Here is a 20,565-nt window from a genome sequence, read left to right on the forward strand (position 1 = left end):
TCTATAATATATATATATATATACAGTATATATATATATTATTTTTTATATATATATATATATATAACATTTATGTCCCCCTCACTTCTGAAATGATGGCTAAGCCCCTGCCTTATGTATCAAATATGGTACAGAACATAAAACACATATGTGACCCTGGACCACAAAACCAGTCATAAGGGTAATTTTTTTAAAATTGAGATTTATACATCATCTGAAAGTTGAATAAATAAGCTCTCCATTGATGTATGGTTTGTTAGGATAAGACAATATTTTGCTGAGATACAACTATTTGAAAATCTGGAATCTGAGGGTGCAAAAAAATCAAAACACTGAGAAAATCGCCTTTAAAGTTGTCCAAATGAAGTTCTTAGCAATGCATATTACTAATAAAAAATTAAGTTTTAATATATTTACAGTAGGAAATTTACTAAATTTCATCAAGGAACCTGATCTTTACCTAATATCCTAATGATTTTTGGCGTAAAAAAAATGGATCATTTGGACCCATACAATGTATTGGTGGCTATTGCTACAAATATACCTGTGCTACTTATGCCTGCTTTTGTGCTCCAGGTTCACATATGTATTTTTTTTCTTTTATATTTTGTGTAAAGGTGCAGTAAACTATTCCATTAAAAAAAAATTAATAATAAAAAAAAAAAAATGTTTAAGGGTTAAAGTCAATGATGTTGTGTTACAGTTTTCCACCACTAGGGGCGCTCTCGAAAATCTGGTTTCATGTGAACACTAATCTCTAAACTGAAAATATCAGGATAAGGTTTAGAAGATGCTAAAAACACCAAAGTGAAAACAATGATCTAATCAAACAGTTACACATTTTTCATGCGTTTTTAATCAACCAGTTTGTCTTAGACTAAATGAGTCATGTCATTCATAATTTCACATGTGGGATTAAATAATCTGAGCGGTTGTAGTGATTGAAGCAGGCAAACAATAAATAAACAAAACAACCTATTAATCGCTTGTTAAGGGTTGCAACTTAAATTGAAGGTATTCTTATATTAAGTAGATAATGCTGAAAAATAACCACAGATTTAGTCAATTATTGTGGATTTTTGGTTTATCAGCTATTCCTAAAACACATCTTTTACATCTCAGTGCAGCTTTTCTGTTATCATTTTTTAATCGAACCAGCATTTATGTGATATGGATTTATGCATTGTTTTAGTACAAATCATACACAAAAAATTGTTTTGGGATTCACTGGGGTCTGCATTGTTTGACTGGTTGCCAGTTGTTGATTTCGTTGTCACGTAATAATATAGCCTAATATTTTATGGTGTCAGGATGAGTTTCTTTCTCTTAAAATGATGCGTCAGTTGATATTTTTTTAATCCTGGTCGTGTCTCATTCAGTCCTGTGGGTTTTTTGGTGAGTGATCTTTTTCTTAGGAAAGTTGTGGTGTTATTGTGACGCAGTTTATTGTTTAATGCAACAAGCAGTTTTATATCCGTGTCACGAATAACTTTACTATTTACAGGCTGTTTATAATAGTTACATACTTACGTGCAATTAGGCCTAATATAGACTCAGGTGTACAAATATTTGACCCGTAGTGTTTATATATATATATAGGCTATATATACAATATATATATATATAATTTTTTTTTTTTTGTATGTTGTCGCACATAGTGATACGTATTTGTGACGCTTCGGAAGGTTCTATATAATTTTACAATTTTTATTATTGGGTTCGTGATTAATTAATCTGTCAAACAAACAAATTGAATTGCATTTAATAAAATTAAATGTCTAATAGTGGCCGAGTAGCATACATTAGGTAAGTAAAGACTTTACCTAAAAATGCATAATCCTGCAAGAAAAAAATAAGATCGGAAAGTCGCGCGTCACAATAAACACAGTAACTATAGTAACTCGCGCCACAATGCTGCCAGCTGCGTCTCTTAAGAAATGTCACCTTTAGTTTCAGGTGAGTATTGTGGTGAATGAGAGCACAAAATATCTCTGTTAAAAATCTTTAAATAACGTTTAGGATGAAATTGTACTCATTCCACTACTCATTGCGTGCCACAGCCAGACAGTCGTTGGTGTGAATCTGACATTCAGTTCGTGCTTTCAGTCAGCATCGCGTGCCAACGCGCTTTAAAACGCTTTCATGAGGAGCGGGCTCTTTATTTGAGCAGAAGTGAAGCTAGAAGAGCAGACTGAAGGGAAATGTCTTTTAATAATGTCCTTGTGGAGAAACAGGCTGTCGTGCGGCTCTCTGGTTATGAGGAGGAAGAGGATGATGATGAAATTTAAGACTGGATCATATGTGTTTAAGCCACTGGCGAGTCTTCTTCGGAAACAACCGTAAGCTATCAAACACCAAATTAAAACAATTATAAATATAATACATCGAAAAGTGTTTTAATAAGCAATTCTTTAAATAATTAAAAAATTTTCACTTTATCATGTTAAACCTTTTTTTTTAACTCTTAGTGGTGAGTTTGCTTTTGAAGGTGTTGATATACTGATAAGCGATAGTGGTTTATCAAATGTTTTAATGCTTTGGCATCGTTTTAATACATTATTTATGCAGATAAACATATTTAATATTAACTTAACACGACACATTTTATAATTTGCAAAAATGGGGAAAAAAAGGAGACCGAAAAATGACATTTTAATGTATCAAAACATGGACATTCTTATCGAAAGACGTTTTTTCTGTCATAATCAGTTTATTGATTTCCATTTGTCATAAAATGTTTTTTAATGTATTTTATTTATATTATTTGCTCTGTGATTAAAGTTATGAACCCTTTAATGAGCACTGTAAAGAGTGGTTACGTGCAATTGTTACCTTAAAGAGGTATTTTCACCTGATTTAACCCATAAAAATTAGTTTAGTTGGTTCAGTGATGATAAATCATATTTTTGACTTTAATAATTCATTTAGACGTTGCTTTTTTGTTAACATATATACATGAATAAAATACATAAAATATTTACATGAACAATATTTATTTATTTATTTTTATTAATGATAGTATATAGTCTTATCAAACTTTCTACATTGATATCTTAGAATTTATATTACATATAGCCTAATTTATATTAGAAAAAAGCTTTTTTCCACAAAGAAAAAAATATATAAATACTACTTTTAATGAAAGATTGGAGAGGTGTTAAGCCTGAAAATGTGGAATAAATCATATATACTCACCTGGTGCACAAATAAATAAAAAAATTACAGTTTCATGTTTTTTTTAAAAACGCAGTAGTATGCCAAACATGTTCTGTTAAAATGTCATAGACATGATTATAATTGTTACTAATGTTTTAATTGCTACAATGTGTTTGTTTGCAATGAAAATACTATAAAAATATTATATTATGTCTGCAAAAAATAAAACATTTTATTTTAATGTAATTCACAGATATCAAAGCAGAATTGAAAGCATCTTTTATCACAATATCAATCTTGAAAACTTGAAATCTATCTATCTATATATCTATCTATCTATCTATCTATCATTAAATTTGGGGTGTGTGGGCATCTGTAACCCTGGCAAGTTTCAAATTTAATAATATGTGTGCAGGACTATCCGGCTTTGACTCACCTCTGAGTGCAGGTCTTCAGGATCTGCTGTTATGAGTTTTTCTGTAATTCAAGACCTCAGTGGTTTCTCTGAACGTCTCTGCTGTTTGGGGGACAGTGTCACTCTGAGAGAAAGATGCCTGGCATCCTATTTGGGCTTTCACTTCTTTGTTTGGCTGACTTTGCACTGCCCCACATTTCACACCAAAACACATAAAGCACAAAGAACCCGATAAACATCTCAGGAGGAGGCGTGTTTAAGTGCGGTTGCTGTTTTCTTGATAGAGCACCTTAAGATGGTGTTGCATCAAAAACCAAAATATCCTTGAGACACAAGCATGTGAGCAATGGTGAAATCAATGGTAATTAATGCACATCTTTTATCATTTCATGTCATCGCTGTGCACATTGCACGTCGCATTGCTTTACGTTAACATGACTTCAGGACATTTTTCACTTCAGCAATCTGAACTTAACACTGTATTTTGCAACATTAAATAATGCAATAAGCAGATTTTTAAGGATGTGCTTAGCTCCACCACACAAAATAAGAAATCTAGACTATAAAGTTTGCTTTTAGCAAACTCAAAAAAGAAAGACAGAAGGACAGTTAATATATATATTTTTTGAGAATTAATTTTAACATGAATTAATTAGGAATTATTGTAGCCTTGTAGCATTATATACACACACACACACATCTAAATTTGTTTCTAAATATATATATATATATATAAACATTTTTTAAAAATCTAAAATGCTACAAAAGCATGTTAATGTTAAATGTTAAAATTATATATATATATATATATAATTACATTTCTATATAAATTTCTACATGCTATTTGTTATTTGCCCTATTATGTAAGGCTGTTTGACAATGATATTTGCCAGTATGTTTGACAGCAGTTCATTGTGAGTAAAAGGTATTTTAAATCTGAAATTAAACATGTTTGCCATGAATGTTGATTGTTTAAATGGTTTGGATCTCTTGGGTTGGTCTTAAGTTCAGCAGAAAGTCATACTGGTTCCCCAAAGTGCAGACACCATGTAGGTTATATTGTGGTTATATTGTAGGTTTTAATCAGTGGAATCTGAGGTCGACTCTGTATGGGTGTGTGAGTGTTGCACCAATACACCACGACCTTTTAAACTTGTAAATGAGTAGAGGTATGTTTGCAGAAGACAATATTCAAGTCCATTTGGTAATAATAAGCAGGATTATGTTCAGTCAGTTGGTAAAACCCTTTCAGTTGGTCCTAATCACTTAATTGGCAGTAATGACCAGTTAACTGAACATGATCCCTTTTGTATTTGTGTCTTTGTTTTTGTGTACATTGTAGTGTTGTGCATGTTTTAAAATGTAATTCAGTCTGGGTAAATACTGAAGAGGATCATGAAATTCAAGTGATTCAAATGAAGGCACATCTTCTCTTTCTTTCTCACACAATGCCCTCCACCCTTTCTGTTTCCCACCCGTTTCTCTGTTTTGTTTTGAGTAGTTTGTGGTTGGCAGATCGTTGATGGGTACAATGTTTACTTGAAGCATGCCGTTCACATTTCAATAGAAGTGCGCACACACACACACACACACATATCACATTTGACCTTGTTGTTGAAGGTATTGGGTTTTATTGAGGCTGCAAACTGCAGGCGTGAGGTTTTCTTATTATTTAATATAAATATACTTATCTTAATTTCCTTATTGGCACACTCTCAATGCAAAGACTGTTCCAAGAAGTTGACTTATTCTCAAAAATATGCTAAGGTCAATCTTTATTGAAACCCAGTTGAGTATCCCATTCTTGTGAGGAGTGCTGTTGAAAATAATTGAAAATAGTTGGCAGGTTTTAAAGTTTCGATAACAACAAATTGACAGTTTAATCACTTTAACATTACACAAAAGACGCCTGAAAGCTACTTTGCATATGGACACTTTTATTTCAACAGAATCCTTAATGAAGCACGTTTGTGTTTTTATGCATTTTTTTAATGCAAAATTACATGTTTATATTTGTTGCATTCTGCAATTCGTTGCTTTACGTGCTTTATATTGCTTTATGTGCTTTTAAAATAAGTTGTGTGTGTGATTGCAATCAAGTCGTTAGCAAAAACCCTGTGCTTATGAGCTGGTATTTTGTGCAAAGCTTCAATTTTGTTTTGGTACAAGATGCGTTATTGAGTGTCACAGGAAGTATGTTCACTTGGTGCAGCTGGACAATTTCCGATCTAAATGATTATGCATTGACAATGTTGTTAAAATCTGTAGACTTTAGCAGAGAGTGAGAACCAATTGACCCAATTTCACTTGTTTTTATTTTATTTTAACTATCCCTTTAAAATAAAAATAATTTTCTAGTTGTATGTACACTGTTGTTGCTGATTTTATTGCAATTTTTCATGTTTAGTAAGCTGTTGTCTTGAGATGTCAGGATGGGTTTGTTCCTCTGTCAAATCACCAGTTGGATGACTGTTACCTTTGTCGTGTTTCACAGACTGAGCGTGGCATTTAAAGGCATTTTATGAGTGTTTTATTTCATGTGAGTGTTTATGATCAATGTATAATACCTATCAATTCAATTCAGATCAATTCACTTTGTCACATCCTGGAAACGTGTGCAAGGAGTGAAAATGCATATATAAATCATTGCAATACAAAAGTCAATAATCTCAACCTACACACTAATACAATAATGGCAAATTTGAATGAATGGCATTTTAAGTTCATTTATTTAGCAGATGAATTCAACTCTAAAAATGCATGCAAACATTTGTTTTTTTCGAGATTTTACAAACACCTCATTTTTGTCCGTTTTTACCACATAGGCAAAATACACAAATAAGCAAAATTACCCACAGTGTGCCTGCATTTGACTGGTGGGGGGTGTTAGTTTCACACCTTGCTGTAGAAAGATGCCATGTTTACAGATCAGCACTTTTTCTCATGCCGTGTTTTGTTTTGTTTGTTCATTTTATGCTTTTTCTTTTTATTCTAATTTTACTTTGTATCTGGCATTAGACAGTATTTCCTCACAGATACGGGCTGCTGAATGCATGCATGCACACACTGTTTCTCAGACTGGATGACATTCAGATAACTGTGCTCAAAATAATGATATTGATCAGTATAGCTTTTTGGGTAGTATGTGACAGGATGTGACTTGTTTGGTAGTGACAGCACTGCCAAACCAAGCTATGGCCTATTTCCTGTGAGTTATTTGCAGAAACAAGTCCTGTTTTTTAATTGACACTGTGCCTGGAGTGTTGTTTGCTTCATGTCAGAAATCACAGTTTACAGTAGTGAAAGAATCTGCACAGTTGTCCATCTTAACAAGTGACAGAGAAACAATAAAAACAATATGCGTATAGACCTATTTTTAAATTTAACAAAATTTGTGACTAAATGTATATATAATTCTACTAGTTATTTGACTGCTTTGTCCTGTGTGAAGACTTTTGGGGGTATTATGAATTAGGTAATATAAGTTAAGTAAATTGATATACATGGGGTCCAAAAGTCTGATACATTGTAAAAAAAAAAAGAAAAAAAAATTCTGAAGTTGTAAATGAAATAAAGATTATTGGAGTACGTTTTACAAGAAAATACTATGTTTAGTACTATTTTAAAATTTCATGTTTAATTGTCTTACTTGCCGATTTTTTGTAAATATTTGTGAAATTTACTAGGAATTTCTAAGTGAAAATAGTTTCTACAACAATTTTTTTAAGTACCTTCGCATTTTTATTTAATTAAATTTAACAAATGCTTTTCATTACAAATTATATTATCAACATAACAATAAATGAGTAAAAACTGGATTGCTAAATTATTTGAGTGTCCCTGGTATTTGGTTTATATCTCATAACTTATTTCTGTTTGTCTATGTTTATTTTCAGGTTTAAATACGAAAAAAAAAAAAATTCATTGTAGACTTGTAAACCCCACCATACATTTTTTTTTTTATTATTATTGGTTATGACAGTGTTTAGACTCTTAAAACTATACGATCAGCAGTCACTCTAATTTATTTAAAGTAATCTTTATTCTAAAGTATTCTTTAAATAGATTCATCATAAGAGTACTTTCAGTTATTTGGTTTTATATGAACAAAAAGTATAAATTAAATCTGTTCTGTTGATTTGTTGACAGTAAATGACATTTTAGACAAAGTGTGTCAGGTCTAGTTGCATGTCTACCTCTCCTATGTTTTCCACAAACAGCATGCAACCTCACGCAAATCAGCCGCATGTTTTATGTTCAAATATAGACGTCTGGGTTTGGAGATCCCCTTATGGCACGTATTTGAGCGGATGCACAAAAACAGCATTAACCCAGAAAATACAATGTTGTGCTGCTGAGTTGGCGATGAAAATGCTGTTTTAGTAAAATTGGAAAATTCTTGCGTCTTTTTGAATTTATAGTTTCTTTGAAGTACATCGTGTATGAACAGACCTGACCGTTTTACTGCTTAAAGCATAAAAGCTGTAATTGGTCAGCAGAAACATTCATATTTTTGCGAATGAAAAAAAAATTAAATGACTTAATCCTGCTGTTTGTGCTGGTGACATCATGGAGTTTCAGCTGTTGTGTTTTATTACCTAATATCTGAATTTGAGACACGGTTTTAACAGAAGTGATTATGGCAAAGCTTTCTTTTGCAATCATATTGCATTTCTTCATTAGAAATCTGTCTATATGAAGACCTAAAAATGAACACAGCCAACAAATGAATAAGAATATATTTTCCACATTCACTGTCTTTAGCAACATTTTGCTCATAAATGTACTCCAGGTGCATCTCATCATGAGGATTAGACATCTTTAGCTGTTCAAATGTATAAAAACTGCAGTGTGCATTATTTGAAATTGAGTTTGTGAATAATTTTGTGTTGCATAATTCACTTTGTGAAGTCTATTTACTCATCTTGATGATAATGTTAGATTACCCTGATTCTTTGTAATTATTCATGTCACTTTAATGATGATTGCACTAAGACAGAAAGCTTTATTTATGTCAGAATACTGTGTATACACCAGATAATTCATCAGATAATTGTGAACAGGGTTGAACATAAGAGAGCAACTGTAAAAAAACAATTGCTGTGCATTATGTAAATTTATCTTATGTATTGCAGTCTGCAACAGGCAAAATTGGTGCTAGGCATGAAAATTCTGCAAGCACTAGTAACCTACTGTATAGTTTACAGATAGAAACTAGGAAAGGTGCCAGTCTAAAAGGAAAGTATTATCAAAGAAAGCAGCAAAACTCTACAGTTCAAGTCACACCTGCAAACCACAAGAAGCCACTTAGAATGAAATTGTGGTAAAATGACATTTTTGTGAAATAAATGATTTATGACTCAAAAAGTGGCCATAAAAAGATTTTTATTTCTTTTTCAATACAACATTCTTAAAAATAAAGGTTCTTTATTGGAATTATTGGTTGCATTAAGAACCTTTAACACCCATGGAAGCTTTCCATTCCACAAAATGTTCTTTATAGTCGAAAGACTAAAGATTGACGACTGACTTATGAAAAAAAGTTGATTTATTGTAATTTCTCTTAACACAGTAGGAGTGTAAACAAAAAGTATGTCTCCGAAACCACTTAAAACACAGGTTAGCCAACATGTGGGCAATTCTAGATCGGAAATAGAGCGCATTTACCTCGTCAACAGTTTTACAACGTTAGCCAATCTCACAAAAATCATACAGAATGCATGTGCTCGTATTTTATGCAAAATTATGCATAATGTATTTTATGCAAAATTGTGCATGCAGAAAAACCAAATAGCTTTTTTTCAGGCTTTTAGCCCTCCTGTTGTGTTGGGGATTTGATTTTTTTCTTGAATTGCTTGAAAATGGTTAAACTTAAATTTTGTGACTTTTTCTCATGCAAAGTTTTACCACATGTGTTTTGGAAAGGCTGTACAAAAATGGTTACAACCTCCATTGACCCCCATTGGTGTTCATGCAGTTGGCCAAAAATCAACACTTTGAAAAACACAAAAGTCAGGTAAAAAACAAACAAAAAATTTTTTTGTAGCTTGTCAAAGACCAAAATATGGCATATATAAAAAATGTATAAAGATTAAGACTCTTAAGAAAAGTCTGTGAAATTATGTTTTTGATTGTTAGTTTTTTTAATCTCAATTACTAGACCATTGTCAGTGAAATGTATGCTAATGAAAACATATCTGATACTAAAGCACACTTACTGGATGTGAAAGTCATGTTGAAAAGCCATTTGGAAGTTAGCAGTAGGAATCATGTAATCCTGTAATTAAGTTGTATAATTCCCACCCTTCGCAGAGACTTATCAGGACAGGAAGTCAATAGCTCTGGCTCCAATATGCAAACAGCAAGCTGCACTCCTATTTCCACTAACTGGAGCTCCAAAGAAATGTCTCATCCCAAACTATCCGTGAACTCCCAGTGGATGGGAATGGGTGGGGTGTTTTCTTTAGCCACACACACACACACACACACACACACAAAATGTGTTCCTCCCCTCTTTTGTTTCTCCCCTTAAATGCTCCAGCCACAGCTAACCCACGTCCATTTATTCACCTAAAATGTGTTCCTCCCCTCTTTTGTTTCTCCCCTGAAATGCTCCAGCCACAGCTAACCCACGTCCATTTATTCACCTAACAGCTCCCTCACACACTCCATGTAGTTGACATTTATCATTTGTCTTGAACAATGATTTATCTCTCTGGATTACTTTTGCTCTTGCTGGATCCGTCTATGATCTGTGGTAGGAGATCTTCAGTTTAAGATCTAACATAAAGCATGAGTTTATCTGTATGAACATCTGACAGCGATGCCATTACTCTTGTTTATGGAAATGATCTAGGAGACATGAAACATCTTACAAGCTTTTCTATGAATCATTGAGCTTTGCTTGTGTTGCACTAAACATTCAACCTGTTTGCAATAGAATAGATTTATTATAAAAAAGTTGTAGTGTTAATGAATATCTGGTAGCAACATGGATGATCATTAAAAACGTTTATCTCTATTCTCAGGTCAAACGACGCAAGATAACAGAACAGCATTTGAAGGTAAGGGACTAGCTACTAAATCATCTCTCAGTGAGGAAAAAATCTCTTTAAATACTCCTAGAGATCAACAAAGAGAGAAAATTGAGACCTTTGCCTAAATCTCCTGCTTCTCACTTATTTTTTTGAGAAAACTATAGTAATCTGTATGGAAGCCTGTTTCCACCACAGAATAAAAGAAATAAGATAAATGCAACTTTTTATCTTACAATTCCGACTTTGTTTCTTGTAATTTTGAGTTTATATATTACAATTCAGACTTTTCTTCACTGAATTGCGAATTTATATCTCACAAGTAAATGCAAGTTTATATCTCGCAATTCTGAGTTTATATCATAAATTGTCATAATTGTGAGGGAAAAAAGTCATAATTATGAGATATTAATGGGATAGTTCACACAAAAATGCATGTTGGTAATCAAAGAATTGCTGGTAGCCATTGACTTCCCTAGTATTTTTTCCATACTATATGGAAGTCAACTGCTTGGTTACCTACATTTTTCAAAATATCTTCTTTTGTGTTCAACAGAAGAAAGAAATTCATACATGTTTGAAACAACATACAGTATGGTTTCGTTTTTGGGTGAACTATCCCTTTAACTCAGAATTGTGAGATAAAAAGTTACCCTTTTTAATTAAGTCACCTAATTAAATTTTTAATAAAGTTAATTTTTTTTTTACCTTTTTATTTTTTATTCCGTGACAGAAACAGGCTTCCACAAATCTCACGTGTCTCAAGGTTTCAAATTGTGCTCAGATTTGCCAAGATACCAAAGTCTGCAATCATACGTGAAATATGAACTCAAACATTTTCATCTATGATGTTGATTTTATCATTTATTGTCTCATTTGTATTTTTTTATTTAAGAAAGTTTGGGATGCGTCAAAGATATTATATTTCAATGAAGTCTCATGAGTTATGAAAGAGAAAGCTCTGAGCAATAACATTTTCTGGGTATTTAAATGATAATTTGGACGAAAGACATTAGACATCCAGAAAATATACATTTTACTCTGTGTTGACACTCAAAATATTTTAATGTTAATAAACTTAAGTTTCTAAATCATCTCTCAGTGAGGAAAAAATCTCTTTAAATACTCCGTTATTTCTCCTAGAGATCAACAAAGAGAGAAAATTGAGACCTTTGCCTAAATCTCCTGCTTCTCACTTATTCTTTTGAGAAAACTATAGTAATCTGTATGGAAGCCTGTTTCCACCACAGAATAAAAGAAATAAGATAAATGCAACTTTTTATCTTACAATTCCGACTTTGTTTCTTGTAATTTTGAGTTTATATATTACAATTCAGACTTTTCTTCACTGAATTGCGAATTTATATCTCACAAGTAAATGCAAGTTTATATCTCGCAATTCTGAGTTTATATCATAAATTGTCATAATTGTGAGGGAAAAAAGTCATAATTATGAGATATTAATGGGATAGTTCACACAAAAATGCATGTTGGTAATCAAAGAATTGCTGGTAGCCATTGACTTCGCTAGTATTTTTTCCATACTATATGGAAGTCAACTGCTTGGTTACCTACATTTTTCAAAATATCTTCTTTTGTGTTCAACAGAAGAAAGAAATTCATACATGTTTGAAACAACATACAGTATGGTTTCGTTTTTGGGTGAACTATCCCTTTAACTCAGAATTGTGAGATAAAAAGTTACCCTTTTTAATTAAGTCACCTAATTAAATTTTTAATAAAGTTAATTTTTTTTTTACCTTTTTATTTTTTATTCCGTGACAGAAACAGGCTTCCACAAATCTCACGTGTCTCAAGGTTTCAAATTGTGCTCAGATTTGCCAAGATACCAAAGTCTGCAATCATACGTGAAATATGAACTCAAACATTTTCATCTATGATGTTGATTTTATCATTTATTGTCTCATTTGTATTTTTTTATTTAAGAAAGTTTGGGATGCGTCAAAGATATTATATTTCAATGAAGTCTCATGAGTTATGAAAGAGAAAGCTCTGAGCAATAACATTTTCTGGGTATTTAAATGATAATTTGGACGAAAGACATTAGACATCCAGAAAATATACATTTTACTCTGTGTTGACACTCAAAATATTTTAATGTTAATAAACTTAAGTTTATATCAACGATGGAGGTTTATACAGTTGAGGGACACTACTGTATTTTAATGTAATATTTCTTTATTTTTCTTCTGTATACTTAATACAGAAATATTTTCAGTTTTCATATTTTAAAAAATGCCAATGACAAATTTTCTTATAGTGTCCATTCACCCTATATTGTATTGCATTGCAATAGAAATGATAAAATGTCATTTATTCATTCCGTAATGGTCTTTTCTCCAGATGAGAGTATCAGAGTCAAAAATGAAAGTGTTCAGCAAGAACTGAACAAATTTTTAAACACAGGTACGTAATGTCTGCATTATTTAAACTTGCATCATCTCATCGCATACACTGTTGACATTCATAATGGCATTTTCACTTTATCAGAGAGACCCAACGTCACATATGAGGACAATGGTAAGACAGTTTTGTGATACTTTGTGATGTGTGAGCTATTCGACTTCACTAGATCACTTGTTGTTTTCAGTCATTAAAGAAATCTCTTGTGACTCAGAGGATTTTCAGACTCAAGATTTTCAAATACGCTTCGGTCACTGTCATGAGGAGATGTTGGAGGATTATGGTAGAAATTGCTCGCAGATTTTCAGTGAAATCATGAGTGAACTTGGAGAGGAGAACTGGTGTAATATGGAGATGGTGATAAGGTAAGCCAGAGTTTCTTCACATCTGACTACTTAAAAGGAGAAACTTCTAGAGTAGTATCAGGTTTTACTCTTTAATCACATTTTGGGCTAAAACAATGCTCAGTGCATACTGTATGTCTGACTTTTAGTGGTTGAATTAAGTATATATATATATATATATATATATATATATATAAATGTTTACATAAAAAATCATGCATTTTTGCATGTGCATCACAGTCTAAAACTAACAGTTTCTGTATAGTACTTATCTTTTGATATGCACAATTTGTACTGAGAAATGACAAATGTTGCTTAACTACATGGTATATGCACAAAGAAAGGAAATGGTCGGCGAAACAATTGAAGGATGTGTGGGGTGTGTGGGTGAGGTATTTCTTGAAGCCTGATCGCTGGCCACTTTAAGGGACTCGGAGACCTCCTGTTCCATTAAACAATGAGAGACATTTCCGTTTTCTACGTAAGCATAGATAAGTTGTTGTTGTGAACCAGTCTTCTGCCAAATACAACTCCCTTTAGGACAGATTCATTAAAAAACAGTAGCACTACCGACATTTCAAAAGTTTGAACAGTAAATACAGTAAATACAACAATATTGTGAAATATGAATGCAATTTAAAACAACTGTTTTCTATGTGAATATATTTTAAGATGTAATTTATTCCTGTGATCAAAGCTGAATTTCCACCATCATTACTCCAGTCTTCAGTGTCACATGATCCATATTAGAAATCATTCTAATATGCTGATTTGCTGCTCATTAAAACATTCCTTTTTGTGGAAACTGTGATACATTTTACATCAGAATTCTTTAATGAATAGAAAGCATTTTTTTTTTCATTGTCTCTCTCTCTCCCCCCCCCCCCATGTCCAGATACTACAGCAGTTTAACTATGTGTATGGAGGTAATATCCCATATGTCAGGTTGCTTTTACCCTAATCGTGTGGTGGAGCAGCTGTTTGTGAGGATACACCAGCAGTACTTCAGCCTTTGCAGCAATGAAGAGGATTTACTCGACGCCCCGGCTGGAGTCGTGCTTGTAGCCACACTGCTGCCTATCCTCCTCATACCCTTCATAGTGTACACTGTGGTCTGGAAGAGTAGTTTAAGGGACTGAACGCTTTTACATGATCCCAGAAAGTGATAAAAACTCTTTACTCACCCTCATGTCATTCACTTTTAGTGGTTGAATTAAGTATATATATATATATATATATATATATATATATAAATGTTTACATAAAAAATCATGCATTTTTGCATGTGCATCACAGTCTAAAACTAACAGTTTCTGTATAGTACTTATCTTTTGATATGCACAATTTGTACTGAGAAATGACAAATGTTGCTTAACTACATGGTATATGCACAAAGAAAGGAAATGGTCGGCGAAACAATTGAAGGATGTGTGGGGTGTGTGGGTGAGGTATTTCTTGAAGCCTGATCGCTGGCCACTTTAAGGGACTCGGAGACCTCCTGTTCCATTAAACAATGAGAGACATTTCCGTTTTCTACGTAAGCATAGATAAGTTGTTGTTGTGAACCAGTCTTCTGCCAAATACAACTCCCTTTAGGACAGATTCATTAAAAAACAGTAGCACTACCGACATTTCAAAAGTTTGAACAGTAAATACAGTAAATACAACAATATTGTGAAATATGAATGCAATTTAAAACAACTGTTTTCTATGTGAATATATTTTAAGATGTAATTTATTCCTGTGATCAAAGCTGAATTTCCACCATCATTACTCCAGTCTTCAGTGTCACATGATCCATATTAGAAATCATTCTAATATGCTGATTTGCTGCTCATTAAAACATTCCTTTTTGTGGAAACTGTGATACATTTTACATCAGAATTCTTTAATGAATAGAAAGCATTTTTTTTTTCATTGTCTCTCTCTCTCCCCCCCCCCCCATGTCCAGATACTACAGCAGTTTAACTATGTGTATGGAGGTAATATCCCATATGTCAGGTTGCTTTTACCCTAATCGTGTGGTGGAGCAGCTGTTTGTGAGGATACACCAGCAGTACTTCAGCCTTTGCAGCAATGAAGAGGATTTACTCGACGCCCCGGCTGGAGTCGTGCTTGTAGCCACACTGCTGCCTATCCTCCTCATACCCTTCATAGTGTACACTGTGGTCTGGAAGAGTAGTTTAAGGGACTGAACGCTTTTACATGATCCCAGAAAGTGATAAAAACTCTTTACTCACCCTCATGTCATTCCAAACCTGTGTGACTTTCATTCTTCTAAAGAAGATATTTTGAAGTTGTTGTTTGGATGTCTTCAAGCAGAGCAACGAAAAGGATTGGAATGAATTGAGGGTAAGTAAATGAAGACTCAGTTTTTAAAGTAAGACCCAGCTTTAAAGTAAACTTTGAATGTATACAGTTCATGTGGTTCACAATGATGTAATTCTTGTAAATAAAATACACGCAATGGGTGTGTGATTTTTCTGCACGCTTATAACTAAGAGTAAAAGAGTCTGATATAATGCACGATTTGTGATCACGATATGAATATACTGTGACTCTGAATTTTTAATTCTGAAATACTGAATGCCCACATATCCTGCTAGACTTTATTCAGTTGTTGTATGTCAGTTTACAGCTATTTGTTTAAGTTTGAAAATGCTAAGCAACTTGTTCACACAAATGTAAATCTAAAAATACATTAAACAAAATATTAACGCTTGTTTTTAATGCATTATAAGGATATTCATAATGCATTATAATGCATGCATAATGCCTTATAAAAACCATTATAATCTGTTGCATCATCTCATGAATAATCATAACTACGGTTATTATACATAAAAATTCCTAACTCTTTGTTGTTATACCTTTTAGGAGTGCAATGTTTTATTTATCATAATATCTTATGGTTGTTTAAAAGGAGATCAAGCCTTTTTGCTTTACGAAAAGCAGACAACTTTTAAACGACCACATTATAAAGCCTTTTGATTGTTTTCTAGAAGACTTCATTTGTCACTTTATTTTAAGCAGTAACAAAACACTCATAAAAGTAAGATATTGTGCAGATTTTAAACAATGTTAAAATATTACAAAGTTAGGAATTATAATCCATTATAACTTAAGTGAATGTTGTTCATTGTGTTATACATCATGCTCTTAAAGGTAACTGCAAATAGACAATATAACTGCTGTTATGATTATTTTTCATGCAACATACTAATTTAGCGAGCTATTATGCATGAATTATAATAAGACATGGCATTAAAAACATGGAATTTTTTATTTCATTAATTTTTTTCATGCATTGGTCAGTTTTACAGTTGTGGGCTCTTCTTAAAGTATTGTTTCAGACTAGTGGAAAGAAAATATCCAAAATACACAAGGCTTTATGTGTTCAGATTTCTGTTCTGGAAAGGTATCTTTAATTAGTGCATATTTAGATAATGCCTCCTTTGCCTATTTAAACACATCATTTCAGAAAACTTGTAACACAAAAAAAAATGTGCAATTCCTTATGTAATCAACTGGGGAAGTATATCTATTAGTTAATTTTTTACCCTATTCATCTGGGGTGCCTTGCCTTAAGAACACCTCTATAATACATTATGAATACAGGTTTCATAAAAAAGTTTTACCAAAAATTGTTTAGTGTTCATCAATGCATCACTCACGTTTTGATTTCTGTCTCCTGCACAGTCTAAAACACAAATAGCGTATTGTAAGAACCACAGCTCCGCCTACTGCCAACACCACTGCTAGCAAAAATGCCATCACGTCTAAAGAGTGATAGGAGTACCACGGCATCTTATAAGAGTCTGTACGTAAATGTGCTGCACCCTTATGCCGCATGACATACTCTATCCAAAAGAGGGCGCTGTCTTGAGGTTGTATAGGCTGGTCTTTATGTAGCCTAGACAGCCGTCGCATGTTGTCCCTGTAGGAGGGCTGATGTAAAACCTCCTGCACAGTCGCCAAAAAGCTCTGGCTGTCCAGTTTGGTGACGTCAAGAACCTTAGCAGCCCCTCGTACCTTGAGACGCAACATATTCTCAAATTGGTCAAAAAGCAAGGGAATCCCAACCACTGGAACGCCATGGTAGATGGACTCATAAATGCCATTTGTTCCACCGTGAGCGACAAATGCACGTGTTTTAGGGTGACCAAGCAGATCGTTCTGAGGGAGCCACTTAACCAGAAGAGTGTTGTTGCCCAGATTATGAGGACGCTCTCCTAAGTGCCTCCAGATGACTCGCTGAGGCAGCTGAGCAAAACCTGCAGCGATTTCAGACGTGATTTCACTAGGAAGACCTTTCACGAGCGTCCCAAGCGACATCACAACCACCCCGTGTTCTCCTGAACCTTGCACAAACTCCTCCAGGTCTGGAGGTAAGGGCTTGGAGGGTTTGCATTGGAAGCCTCCAATGTAGACGACGTTTGGCATTGTTGGACGCGGGAACTCGAAGACGAAATCTGATCGCATGAGCCAAATATCTGCACCTTGCAGCAAGTGGTAGAAATCGGTTTCGGGTCCAAAGTAGCGTGCAACCAGTTTGTCATATTCTGGTCTCACAATAAAATGGTCTATGCACATGTTTAGCACATAATGGAAGATGTTCTTGAGCCTTTCTCCAAATGACATGCGGTTTGACAAGTGGCTTCCTGCTGCTGGGACGTATGAAACCGGAGAAGGCGCGACAACAAAGTGCCCTTCTCCACTAGTGATCCATCTCACATTGTACACCATTGGTAATTTGAGTTTATGAGCCACCAGCACACCTGCAGGCAGACCTGGATCAATCAGAACCAAGTCGTAATGTCCCTCATAGAGCTCTTTCATCAACACCGGGGTTTCGAAAATCTCCACAACCAGCTGACTTGCTTGCCAATGCATGCCGTAGAGATTCTTCAGCATCTGCCAATAGAACTGAACGAACGCAAGCGGCGATCCTCCATGTTTTTGTATCTCGAGCATTTCACTCAGGAACGAGATGAAGAAATCTTGTTTCTCTATGTTTATTGGCTCCGGTAGGGTCACCGTTATGGCTTTGTAGTGCGGTGAATGCTCCTTGACGTACCAGCTGCTGGCGGTTCGTACCACGGTGACCTCGTGACCGCTGGAGTGAAGGTCCTCAATCAGTATATTCATGTTGACCCAGTGGCTTCCGTCCACAGGAAAAACAAGGACCTTGCCGGCCAGAGCAGAGGGAAGGTCAGTGGAGAGGAGTACGGATAGCAGCAGAAGACAGCGTGAAGATTTTAGGACATTCATTGCTCCCTAGTGCACAGAAAAACACTAATGTTTACTAGACGGACTTAATGCATGACATGATAAAACTGTAGTTCCTTGAACAAAAAAAGTTTGCTCTGTGTTTATTTGATCTAACACATTCCTCTAATGCCAGAAAATACTTCATGCTTGAGTGCATGCATGGACACACACACATTGTGGTAGAAATCCAGACCCCACTGAGGAGACTGTAAACTTCGACCTGCATATTCCTAAATAAGGTGAATGTTTGGTGAATTTTTAATTTGTACGTTTACGACGCATCACACGACCTGTTTGTAAATGTGTTGCTTCTATATGTATTACCAATTAATGCTGGCAAGTCTAAAACGACAGATGTTGAGCTATTTTATTTTGAACAATGTCTTGTATACAGTTACTCCGCCACCATTCAGTAATAACAGCATAATGCCACACGATGGCGACAAGTAAATATTGTGGCTGAGCTTGAAGACAAATCAACAATGAGCACGTTTACATGCACACCAGTAAGCTGATAACTCACAAATATCAGCTTATTAAAATAACCAGTTTTCCCAGTTTACATGCACACCAGTAACCTGACAACGCAAGTAGCCTAAGCTGCGTTTACATGACTTCATTAATAAATCAGGTTATTTCCCTGTAGTGACGTCAAAATATAATCATTTGCGTATCTGACTCCGAGTATTCCATACATTTGTCAGTTGTGATGTTAAATTAAGCTTGCAACATGTCGGGAAACTTACAGCTCATATAGCCTAGCCTATTATCCTCTCATGCAGTTATAAACGCAGCATTGTGACTGAACCACTTCTGCTTCTGCTGCACGAGATGAGAACACATTTTTATCATTTTCTGAGTCATGAAAAAGTCTGCTTTTGTGATATATTTCCTTCTTTCTTTATTGCAAGACGTTTGCTCGGTCTAGATGTGCTTAAATCTGCAGAAAAGACAGAAAGCGGGTTATTGCGTTTACATGCCGTGCGAAATCGGAGTAAGAGGCAAAAAAACTACCTGTTGCGACCGGTTTATGCTTACGCCGTTAATGACCTTATTCCGATTAAAGAGAAAACGGGTTACCGCGTTTACATGACCAAGGTGAGTTTTCGGTTTATTAAGCATAATCGGCTTGAGAACGCTCAATTAATACACGTTCAAGTTTTCATGTTCACGTTCAGTCATAATGATACTACAGGGGAGTCTAACACCGCTCAACACACTTGTCTGATAAGATTCATTTATGATTTGGACCATTGCATGCATAGTGAATCAAAGCTTAATTTCTGGGTCAGAAGAGGTTGGTGCTGCCACAAAGATGTAACATCTGAATGTTTGCCCTCTTGATCCACAGTCATTAATTTTGTAAAGATAATAAATGTCCAAACGTGTTAAAAATCTATGTTAGTTAATAGAGATGGGAACTCAATTTAATATATTGAACTGAATAAAAATGAAAGACTGAAAATAATCCAGATCAATCGTAAATCATATTAAAAATCAAAATAGTCATTAGGCAAATGTGTGTTGTTTAGTTTCAAATAAATATGTGTTTGTCTCATAGTCTTTTAACTATGTGCCAAACCAACCAATTAACAATAATTTGGAAATATTTAGTAAAATTAGATGCATCTTTATGCAAGTGAATAGTATATGTCTGTATTTGTGTGTGAATATGGAAGATATCTGCAGATTTAATTCAAACAGTAACATGTCATATAGATCTCAAGCACAGATTCTGAGTAATGTGAGTGCATCTACAAACAGCCTGCAACGCAAACTAAAACTGACACGTCGCTCTGTGTGGTGAGTGGAAAACGCAAAACACGCACACATACACACAAACACACTGATCTGTGGGCAGGTAACATTCTGAAATTAAAAAGTACGCTTTGGCTCGTTACTTTGTGTGTGTGTGTGTGTG

At 34.3% G+C, this 20,565-nt stretch overlaps 2 protein-coding genes and 1 pseudogene across 4 annotated transcripts in view; 1 reads left to right on the forward strand and 2 right to left on the reverse strand.

Moving 5' to 3' along the window:
* The window catches only part of LOC107717520 (C-C chemokine receptor type 7-like), a 6,315-nt gene extending 2,638 nt beyond the window's left edge, over positions 1–3,677 (reverse strand). The window contains exon 1 of the mRNA XM_016524295.1: positions 3,593–3,677. The gene's annotated coding sequence lies outside the window, so the exon portion shown is untranslated. The remainder of the gene's footprint in view (positions 1–3,592) is intronic.
* On the forward strand, positions 2,138–14,562 carry LOC107717651 (receptor activity-modifying protein 3-like). Of its 3 annotated transcripts, XM_016524468.1 has the most exons (7): positions 9,500–9,587; positions 9,884–10,020; positions 10,600–10,635; positions 12,970–13,032; positions 13,117–13,146; positions 13,244–13,394; positions 14,269–14,562. In XM_016524468.1, the coding sequence occupies exons 1-7, from the start codon at positions 9,508–9,510 to the stop codon at positions 14,510–14,512; spliced, it is 741 nt and encodes a 246-aa protein (XP_016379954.1). In that variant the 5' UTR covers positions 9,500–9,507; the 3' UTR covers positions 14,513–14,562. The 3 variants fall into 3 exon arrangements, with proteins under 3 accessions (XP_016379972.1, XP_016379954.1, XP_016379963.1); XM_016524486.1 differs by lacking the exons at positions 9,500–9,587; positions 9,884–10,020 and adding an exon at positions 2,138–2,339; XM_016524477.1 differs by lacking the exons at positions 9,500–9,587; positions 9,884–10,020 and adding an exon at positions 10,211–10,328.
* Positions 14,563–16,361: 1,799 nt separating this feature from the next.
* On the reverse strand, positions 16,362–18,734 carry LOC107717463 (UDP-glucuronosyltransferase 2A2 pseudogene; annotated as a pseudogene).
* Positions 18,735–20,565: the final 1,831 nt, after the last annotated feature.

This window comes from Sinocyclocheilus rhinocerous, unplaced genomic scaffold, assembly GCF_001515625.1.
Source record: "Sinocyclocheilus rhinocerous isolate Xijiao unplaced genomic scaffold, SAMN03320098_v1.1 scaffold1694, whole genome shotgun sequence".
In the NCBI taxonomy this organism is placed as follows: Eukaryota; Metazoa; Chordata; class Actinopteri; order Cypriniformes; family Cyprinidae; genus Sinocyclocheilus; species Sinocyclocheilus rhinocerous.

Coding starts and splice junctions, on each gene's coding strand:
- LOC107717651 (XM_016524468.1), top strand. CDS start 9,508: ATGGTTACAACCTCCATTGACCCCCATTGGTGTTCATGCAGTTGGCCA. Junction 13,033..13,116: donor GAACAAATTTTTAAACACAG/GTACGTAATGTC, acceptor TCACTTTATCAG/AGAGACCCAACGTCACATAT. Junction 13,395..14,268: donor AATATGGAGATGGTGATAAG/GTAAGCCAGAGT, acceptor CCCCATGTCCAG/ATACTACAGCAGTTTAACTA.